Genomic DNA, 10,985 nt, shown 5'->3' with positions numbered 1-10,985 from the left:
TGTGCTGTTACGGATGTTCCAAAATCAGAAGGTTTAATGCAGCGATCAACCTGGAATCCAATCATCTTTTGAAGATCCGTTAGCCAGTCAGACCATTAGTACTCACAATCTTCTTCTGACCCATTGTCCTTAATAAAATGTTTGTTGGCTTTCCTCTTAGGCCTAGTCTCCTTGCCAAATCAACAGTACAGAAAGTACCTGAACTCCCAGGATCCAGAAATGCGTAGGTCTGCACAACTGTATTACTCATGTGGCTTTTAACCTGAACTGCAACAATTGAGAAGACAGCATCATCCTCTTCACCAGCCCCTAAATGACCACATGTCTGTTGTCCAGTTGACACTTTTAGTGGAAGGCTCCCAGATTCCTGTGCTTCTTTGACTGAGGTACCCCTTGCCTCAATGTGAAGGACTGATGGGTGCTTCTGGTGACACACACTACAAACCAAATGACTCTTACAGTCTTTGCTCATGTGACCAATCTTTAAGCAACCAAAACAAATTCCATTTTCCTTTATGAAATTTATCTTGTCCCGGTGCATCTTTAACTTAAACCGTGAGCATTTATCCAGAGCGTGATTGTTCTGTTGGCAGAGGAGACATTTAAGATTACTTTGGGCAAACAAGGACTTGATCTTATCATCACTGTAGACGTTATCTCCTTCCTTTACTGAACTGACACTGGTTGCAAAAGTGCTTCCAGTTCTTCTCTGCTTTGCATGGCCAGCGTTGGAGGTTTTAGTATAGCTGGTAGGTTGACAATCCTGTATATTACCAAACAAAGGGTCAGAGATAATTCTTACTTGTCTTTCAACAAAGGTCACAAGGTCAGTAAATACAGCCCTGTTTCCACTTTGCTCCTGCAGATCGCATGCAACGTTTCTCCACTTTTCTCTTAGTTTATAAGGCAATTTCATCACCAGGCTTCTGAGGTTGGATGGCATGTCCAACTCCTTCATATACATGACTTGTTGTGTTAAATTGGAACAACCTCTAAGAAACAGAGAAAATGATTGCAGTGCGTTCACGTCCTCTGGCTTAATGAGAGGCCATGTGAGAATCTTGTCCATATAAGCCGAGGCAACTTTGTGCTCATTGCCAAAATGTTCTGCGAGAAGGGATTTAGCTCTTTGGTATCCCTGCTGAGGAGGCAAGTGCTGACAACTTTTCACCAGGTCTCTTGGCTGACCCCTGGTGTACTGTTCCAAAAAGTTCAAGCAATCCTTTGTATTATCCGTCTTTTCTTCTACACAGTTTTCAAAAGCTCTAATAAAGGTTAGAAACTGAAGAGGATCACCATCAAACACAGGAATATTTCTCATTGGCAGAGCAGAGGCTAAATTTTGCTGAACCAACAGTGTGGTAATATCATTCTGTCGTTGCATAATGCTCACAATATCCTTCTGAGATTTATCATTGCAGGCTGAGTTAAGATAGGATAGATGTCCTATTTGCTGAGCATCATGAACCGTTTGTGTCCTTTGTGTTTGTATATCACCTGTTGCAAGTCTGGTGTCTGATTGTTTCATTTCCACCTTTTTAGACCTGACAATCTGAGCCTGTGACTCAGAATGAGATTCACTGTGAATATTCTTTATGTCAATTTTTTCTGGAGTAAAATGGTCAGCGTGCGGATTCAGGCGGCCTGTACTTTGCTTGTTCCTTTCAAAATAGGAATTCATTCCGTCAGATCCTTTAGAGCCACATTTTGAATTAATTTCCAGCACACGGAGCTTAGCATTGGCGGCCGCCAGGTCAGTTTCCAGAGCCAATTTTTCCTTTTCCTTCCTTAATTCCTCTTCTTTGGCTTCTAACAAATGTTTTCTTTTTAATGCAGTCATGCGTTCCATAAGTGCTGCTTTATCAGCTTCTGCTTTTATCCTTGTAGATGAAGTTGAGGATACTCTTGATATTTGAGAGTGTAATCTGGATTTATTCTCCTTTACCAATGAGATGTTAGATGCACTGTCTTCAGGTCTAATACCATCAGAAGTTACACTTTGGTTATCAGGATGGTTGGCCTCAGTATCAACGGATTGTACATATGGGTGAGCAGCCTTAGACAACCAGCTCTTTACTTCCTCAGTGAAATCACGGAACATGGTCATTTTTGCATGAAAATAATTATTTTGTCTTTGAACTTCACTCTCGGGCATATTCAAATTCAAGAAGGATTCATGCGTGTCATTAGCTTCCTCATAACACTTAATACATTTTCCCAACTGAGATTGCACCGAGCTCACATTGTCAGTGGACTCCATCAAGGCACCAATTTGTTCCATGTACCTCTTAGCCTGCTTGCATTTCAAAGACCTCTTTTCTTGACACGTTTTTGCAAAAAATGCCAATCCTTTTTCTGTGAACTTGAAACTTCTTTTTACCGAGTGCGTGGACACAACGTCACTCTTGGCTTTTGATGTGTAAGATTGTTGCGACATTGTTTTTCCCTCTTTTCTTTTTTTTTTTCTTTTTTTGTTCAATTTTCACACAATTTGTTTGCCATAGAGCGAGAAAACATCATTTTTTGCATTAAGTCGCTTCAATGACAAAGCTTTCCTATGAATGAATGACGTGGAGGTCCCTGTGGAGGTATTGCGCAACCGCTACATCCTCCAAAGTCCCTCAAACTCTTTAAGACTTCCAATATTCAACCTCCAAAAATGAATCCAAATGCTCCAATAGCTAAGCCGTCTTCCAATACAGCTTCAAAGTAAACATTTTTCACATACCGACTGTTGAATGGCTTCCTGTGATGTCCGTAGACCACTGCTTTCCAGACAACAACGTGTTTTTCAACAACATACTCCTCAATCCTCTTTCCATGAAGTCCATTGACATGAATGTCCAGATTAAGGTGAGGTTTTTACTTTGTGTTGTGGCGATTTGTCCTTAACTTAAATCAAACAAATAATCAAACGGCCACTGAGGCACTTAAAGATAGTATCTTACGCAGGATACAATAAAACCAATATCCAGGCAACCATATCGTTTATGCGGTTTATTTCCATTTGAGCAAGCATACAAACAAATGGTGTCTGCAGCCTTTCTTTCCCTGGTAAAAACCAACAACCTTTCCCAGTGCCTGCTCGTCCTAAGTGTAATCACCAATATATACATACAAACAGGTGCTCAGTCAGTACTATCAAAATAAAACATAAAAAATAGCTCAAATTAATGAAAATAATAACATTAACGTTCTGTATCTACATCCATAAAATAATCATGCAAATTAGTTAAAGTAAAACAAAAATAAAGTAATTTAATTATTAACTTAATTACAAAACAAGAAAATAGCTCCAACAAAACTCATTTACTAAACGACAGGCCACTGACAAATCACTGTCTGTAATCATTCAATTATTTTGCTGTGTACAAACTATTGAGCACTTAAACAGTTAGGCTATCAATAAAAGAAGCTTAACTTCATTGGTCGCTGAAACTAATATTTTCAGTGGCGCTTTAACACGAAACAGGAAACTCGTGAATATTCATGTTAGCTCCGCCCAGTTTCACAGAAAATCTCCGAGTATTTCAGAACACCTGTTAGAACTGACTACCTGTGATTTGTTAAGATGCCATATATGGTAGGGGTTGATCTTTGAGTGCTGTGATTGGATGGCCTGGACTTCATTGATCAGCTCAATCTTGTGTATAAACATGATGATTATTCCTTAATAAACTTGAGAGTGTTGTGGTTCTGCACTGTCTCTGAGTCTGCCTGATCATTCTCACAATCTGAAGATTCATCTCTCAATCAGGTCAGAGCTGTAGCAATGCATCACTTCTTTTCCATTGCGTTTTCAATGCTAGCCATTATTGGGCAGCATGTGAGCGTTCAGACCACAGAGAGACGTGTTGAGCGGAGTTTAATCTCAGAGCTGACTGTGCCGAATGGAGAGCGCTGGGGAACTTGGAGGACTACGAGCATGTGTCCCAGTGGGACGTACGCCGTAGGGTTTAGTCTGAGGGTAAGTTTGGGCATGTACTCTATTTTGCTAATATGGGGTGTTTTAGTGCTTCAAATGTTCATTAACTGTGGAGTTGCTGTTCGTTATTTAATTATCTCCAGGAAACTGCACCTGATTTTTAAAGTGTATGTGTTAGAGCATGTCTAAAGAGCATGAAGAGAAATTGACGCGCGTTCAAGGCACTCCAGGAGAAATGTCATAAAACACCACTCTGCCTCTTTTCATTTTCATTAAACATATATATTAAACATTAATAGCCACACAAATGTGGTCCAGGCAACTCCTACATTATCTTCACTACATGTATATTTAAATATCCTTAAAATATAAAGTTATGAAACTTCTCTTTGCCCTCAGTCAAAACGATTTGGCAGACAACAAATTATAGATTCATGAGAGCAAAGCTCGGCCGTTAGATCTACAAAAAACGAACCACTACAGGACATCAGAGCCAGCGGCAGACGCCAGAAGGACTGGCCGAGGAAAGGCTGCCTTCGCCGGGGTTATGAGCAGTGATTGCCCGGTGATCGCCTGGATCTCACAACTCCAAAAACACAAGATTATTTTTTTAAATAGGCGCTCTCTTTATAAATAAACCACAGATTTGAGCTTTAAACAACTACATTCCCACCTGAAAAAGTCTTAAAACTACATTTTGTGACACAATAGTACAATTTTTAATTTATGCAGGGTTTCTCATACACGTCACTTTACCACGTGACAGCAGCAAGCAGGCTCCTGATTGGTTAACGCGGCGCGAATTGACGCCAAATTTAAAAATTTTCAACTCGGGCGTCAGACGCGAATTCGCTTCAAACGCATGAATGCACAAAAGCACCATTCGCGTGTAACGCGCGTATCGCGCAAGACGCTCAATTCGCGCCATTCGCGCGCACTGGACGCACGAATGAGGCGGATTCGCGTCTTTCGCGCCCCGCAAAATGCGCCTTCCGCGCCGCAAGACCTCCAGACGCGCGTCAACGCGTCTTTCCATTGACTTAACATTGAAATCACTCGCGCCAGACGCTCTATTCGCATTTGGTGTGAACGCAGCATAAAAGGGGCTATATGCGTTTTTCTGAAATTTAAACTCGTGACTGACACCTGTGGCCAAAAAACAGAACTGCTCTTATTTTCTGCTCGCTCTCGCAGCGGTGGTGACGTCCCATCCGCAGACAGCGCGGGAAAAAAACGACCCGCCAGAAAATAGGAAAAATAGGTTACAGGCTTATAGGTGCACCCACTGTGAGCGGACAAGGTGTCAGTATGCTCATCAGGAGATGTTTGAGTCATAAATGGTAAAATAAAAAGGCTATTGTTACGTTTATTTTGGGGAAAAAGTTGCATATAGCCCCTTTAATATGACCTTCACAAATACAATTTTGGATGAATAAATCAAAAGTAGGTCAGAACACTTGAAGGGACAGTTCACCCAAAAGTTAAATTCTGTCTTCATTTTCTCGCCCTAATGTCGTTCTGAACCCGTAAGACTTTCGTTCATCATATAAAGCGATTGAGTCCCTTCAGTAAAATCGGAATTAACCACTTGATTCCTATTACGATCTCTGGCATCAAAGTAGTTGCTCTCTTTCCGATTTAATTCAAATCTATTCATTTGTGTTCTGAAGATGAGAGGGTCTGCAAAATTTAATTTGCCATAAAAGCAGAGTCCAGAAAAAATAAAACAGACTAAACTATAAAAACAAATAAAAAAAACAAACAGATTTCATAGGACCCTACATTTAATGCACTGCAATAAAAATGTTCTTCCTCAGGATTTTTGTTCCAGTACAAATCTCTAAATCAAGACACATTTACTTGACATGCAAAATGAAGACATTAAGTCTTGTTTTCTGAAATATTGAACACAATTAAGTGGTTTTTAGACTTCTTTTGGAATTAAGGTAAGAACCCACTGGCACACCTGTTATTCATAAAATCACTTTCACAAGACTTCCAGAGACTTCTTATCTCAAACTTTAAGCTGTTTTTTTTTTTTTTTTGTAAAATTAAAGTTATGGACGTCACTAATGCATTATATTGTATATTGATATATTGACGTGTTGTGTTCCCTTCAATTTATTCCTTACATTTTAAATTTAAACTTAAAATATACTTTCATAAAACCTACAGAAACCCTGTAAATGTTACTATGGGTTGGGTTAGAGTTAACTCTTTCAACTGTAAGATTGTCTCAATGTTTTAAGGTGGAAGATCCTATTAATGGTGATGATACAGCGCTCAATGGGATTCGTCTTCACTGTGCCGATCGGTCCAAAGAAGTTTATTCCTCCTCTGACATCACTTCGATTGAGTCCGGCATAGGATAGTAATGGACTTGTATGAACACTTCTTGCATTAAGTGTTTAAGCTAAGTAAATTGAGGATTTTGATTTGATCGAGAAACCTGTCTTTTCTTCAGCTGGGGTCAGTGGAAACGTATGAAATTGTGTCCTTCTGGGTTCTTGTCAGCTTTCAAGCTGAGAGTCGAATCTTACCAAGGAGCTGGAGATGACACAGCTGCAAACAACATCAGGTGAGCATGTGGTGCTAGAAGTCATCCTGGTTTTATTTAGCTATTTAAGGATTCTCCCATCATGCGGTTTGTTCGTTTTTTTTTTTTATAAATGAATGCAAGAGGCTGCAGGCGATCACATGACTGACATTCTATCCAACAGCACAATTGCATATCTTAATGTCACATTTAATTTTTTCATCCAGGTTCAAATGCAGTGGTGGTTCTGAGCTGGAGGGTGATGGCACACCTTGGGGTGACTGGGGCAACTGGAGTCCAACGTGTGGGGGGAAAGGAATCTGCGGCCTTAAGACGAAGATAGAAGAGCCACAAGTAGATGGAGATGACACCGCTCTCAATGACGTGCTCATGTACTGCTGTTTTCAGCAAGGAGGGGGGGGGGGCTTTTACGGGGGCGCCCCCGTTTCTTACTGAGTTATGAATAAAAAATACAATTAATATTCTCGTTTTGTCTTATCTTCCCTTTTAATGTAGAATGAGTAGAGCTGATTGTTTTTAGGATGACCATGTTAAAATTATGCTGCTCTACCTCACTGGTCTAACAGCGCTCGTCAAAGTGATCGAGATGGCCAATCAGATCAAAGAAGGCGGGGCTTACTGTCAAACAGGGGCCGGTTCTAGTCATGGGCCCACCCAAACGCCTGCCTTGCCCACCCAATCAGAATTTAGGAACTGATGGTGTTCATTTGTTGTTACTATTTGTGCATTAATTAAAACCATTTGACATGGGCTCTGTGTTAAAAGTTTTGATGAAGGGGAATGCTAGCCTGGTTTTACCAGACTCTCGTACATTTCATTTGTACACAGAGTCTGGCCACTCTCCATTGACAAGCGTTTACTTCCTTGAAGGCGGGAACTCTGAAGTTTAAAACTATTGGATCTGCCAAGAGTCACTCTGGATCTGCCTAACCATTTGTTAACGTTTGGTCGTGACGTATGTCACGCGCCGTTTTCCTTTCTCACATTAACCGTGCAGTCACACCACCTCAGTGTCAGTGATAACCTTGTGCATTCGGAATCGGATTGCGATTTAACGGTGGAGAGGAGAGTTTTGTGATCAGAACGCGCTGTTCTCGTGGTGCATATCTCATGCAATCATAACATGATTGTATATGCAGTAAATAAAATGTCATATGCTTGGTATGATGAGAATAAATGCTGCCGTGAATAACAGCCCAATTCAAATGTTTACATGCTTTTTATTTTGAGCGGTGATTCAATATTTTGCTCTTGTAAACAATTGCCAGCATTTAAAGAAATGCAAGTCTAGAAATGCAAATTACAGCTCACACAACCGCACAGTGCTCTGTAGGGGTCTAAAAAGGTTATAAACAGTGAATTTTGAAGTGATATATTAAACTCAGATGTGGATTCGGAGAGCAATTACATTACCACACGACATTGGTGTTTGTCAAAAGCAGTTGGTAATTCAGCCTGGGGGTTTTTCTCGCGGGTGGTGGGAGACTAACTGCTTCAGCCAACTCCTTCACCACTCACAAGACCCAGAAAAGGCACTAAAAACGTCGTTACAAACTCCATCTCACCACAGTGACTCTACAATAATTTTACGATGCGACGACAATAGTTTTTGTGCGCAAAAAAAAATCAAAATAACACCTTTATCCAACTTGTTCTTGTCTTCCGTGTGTGTCTCCACGACGCATGCGTGAGAATATGAGCAGATCCGGCGTTCGGGAATCCATGAAATGCACACTTTAGCCCCATTTTGAGAACTACGCCGAGACCTAAAGCACGATCATTGTAGAATTCAACAGCTGAGACACGCGCGAAAATCTGAAATGAATGGGGTTCGATGCTGGAACTATTGGTTGTTTGGAACTATTGGTCTCTCCGTGACACGCTTTACTTCCGCATTCCTCAGTTCCTATGGAGGTCTATGGGAGTGTCGTAACTCTGTTTTTAAACGGCTCTGTCTCAGACGTAGTACTGAAGGAAAATGAAAATTGAACGGAAGTACTTAGGAGGGCGGAGCCAGGCTAATAGAATGCCCCAAACAATCAGAAAAATAACGCCAGAAATTTCCTCTTAAATAAATATTTTTTTAATTTATTAATTACTTTAATTTGTCTCTAAAAGAACGGCGCAGCGTTTCAGTCTAAAGCAGAGGGTGCAGTCACACGAATGAAAACGGGCAGAATATTTGCGTTAAAGTATTATGAGATGTTGTATTCGCGAATATGTATCTTGTAAATATAAATATGCAGCTCTGATTTGATTTTTTTGATTTTTTTATTCATGCCAAGTTGAAATTAGCTTAAACTCATTTTAGACCATGCATTTATTGCATGGACAGAGCCAGGGCCGTTTTTAGGCATAGGCAAAGGCGGTCGCCTAGGGCGCCATCAGCTGAAGATGCGCATATCAGGGGTGTGTGTAAAGGGTGTCAAGGCCACCCTGAAATATGATTGCCGCCCCCAATGGTTCCCCTAACACTATTGGATCAGAGTCCTGTCAATTACTGTCTGAATGTTTCTTTGTAAAGTTTGCATTTGGAGCGCTCAACACCATTATATCAAAGAGCTCGGTCAAAGCTTTGGCAAGGTAACGTTTTTTTTAACCACACAATAAAGCTAAATTCAAAGGCCAATTAAAAAAAGGTACAATAAAAAGTGCACAAATCTGTATTTTGTTAGGGCCGTATTTTTGGCAGTCGAGAAATCACGCAGTGAAATGGGCAGATAGTGTTATATTGCTCGGTGTGTATTATAGAGGCAAGATGTAGCTAACCACACTCACTTTAGCATTTCATGATATCATATTTAGACTCTAAGCTTTCTTCTCTTGCACCTCCAAAAGGTGTGTGTTTTTGCACTGATGCATTGTTAAAGGATCAGTGTGTAATTGTCCCATATAAAACTTCAATAGCCAATTTAAAAATAGTATAATAAAATGTGCTAATTCACAATATTTATTATCCTTTATTACACCGCTTTGTCGAATTTAATGCATCTTTACAGGTGGTGTTGAAGCTGAATCGATTCATTCAGTAGTGTCGTACAGGACATAGCGTTGCGTTATTTAAAGGAGAAGTTCAAGCGTCAATGAGAAACAAAGACCGCACTGAATCAATATTTATTCTTGTTACTTTCATGTGACTGGAACAGCTTTTATACGTAGGCCTAGTTTCCAAATTGTATTTATATATATTTGTTAATAAGGATTACAGTTCCAAAATGGTATGTATGTATGTATGTTTTTGTTAATAAGGATTAAAATTAATACCAATAATACCATGTTGCTTTTTAAAGCTACACTGTGTGATATTTTCCCCCATCTAGTGGTTAAAAGGTATATGACCATCCAGTGAATATTAGTTTCTCTTCCTCTCAATTCCGATTTCGTTTTAACTCCTACGGTGGCCGATTTAGTCCAAGATTAATATGGCTTCCAGTTCGACCTCGTCCACATTCGACACGGTGCCATCGAGTGTTAAAACGCGAAAGGCAAAGCTTGAATTCACGGGTATGTCCCTCTTTGGCTAATGTACTTTCAAGATGGAGGGGCAACATGGCGACCCGCATTCGAACCCTCACCCGTATGTATTTTCAATGGCATATTATAAACTTACGAGAATACTTTATTACTTGAAAGAAGTAAATATACATTAATGAGCACATACATTTTTGAAAGAACTAAGTGTTTTTAGCTAAGAATAAACAAAAAAAGTTACACAGTGTAGCTTTAAGATTTGGCTGGGGGGTGCCAATAAGGATTTCGCCTAGGGCGTCAAAATGGCTAGAAACGGCCCTGGACAGAGCTAGAACATAATGTAGCTAAGTGTTTAATGCAAATGCATAGTTCAGTTGAAACCTTGCCCTCTTTGGCTTGCTGTTGATGCTGTAAACTGAATGTAGGCTAGGAGGCAAGCTGACTGTTTAAATAACAGCACTGAAATAAAAATGCGCTGTTTATATTTTCATCGGTTTAGGGCCATTCACACGCGACATGCAGGTGTAGAGAACCGGGTTTTTTTAATGCTGTTCTTTTCTTTTTTAAACGAGTGCTGCGTTTATAAAGCAGCGTCGTGCACAAACTTTGCAAAAGTATGGAAGAGATGCGAGCGCAACAGTCTAGGGCACACTGTAAAAAAAAATCAGGCCTCCAATTGAATTTTTTTTAGTGACTGATCACATCTAAATTTTTCATTTAGCCAAGTTGAATGTCTGTGAATTTAATTGCATCAATTCACAGAAATTCAATTTGGCCAACTGAACAATTTAGATGTGATCGGTCACTAGAAAATTTTCAATTGGAGATTTGAATTTTTTTTACAGTGCAGGTCGCAAGGATGATTTAAAAAAAAGTTACATTAAGTTACATAAAAGTTACTCTTTTCGTCGGACCAAAATTCGTCTGTTTGGTCAGGACCGTGGTCAGGGGGAGGTTTCACATCTGTAATTTTGATTCAGACCAAACTGAAAAGTCCGAAAATCCGGACCAACCAAGCTAGGTGTGAAAACG

General features: G+C 40.0%; 1 protein-coding gene across 1 annotated transcript in view; it reads left to right on the top strand.

Moving 5' to 3' along the window:
- Nucleotides 1-3,925: 3,925 nt before the first annotated feature.
- Nucleotides 3,926-10,985, top strand: part of LOC307137135 (vitelline membrane outer layer protein 1 homolog) — a gene marked incomplete at both ends in the record, with an annotated part of 29,324 nt that continues 22,264 nt past the window's right edge. The window contains one exon of the mRNA XM_079834617.1: nucleotides 3,926-3,967. Coding sequence (XP_079690743.1) covers nucleotides 3,926-3,967 — 42 coding nt within the window. The remainder of the gene's footprint in view (nucleotides 3,968-10,985) is intronic.

Source organism: Gobio gobio, assembly GCF_949357685.1.
Source record: "Gobio gobio genome assembly, chromosome: 14".
In the NCBI taxonomy this organism is placed as follows: Eukaryota; Metazoa; Chordata; class Actinopteri; order Cypriniformes; family Gobionidae; genus Gobio; species Gobio gobio.
This window is presented reverse-complemented; position numbering and strand designations above follow the sequence as displayed.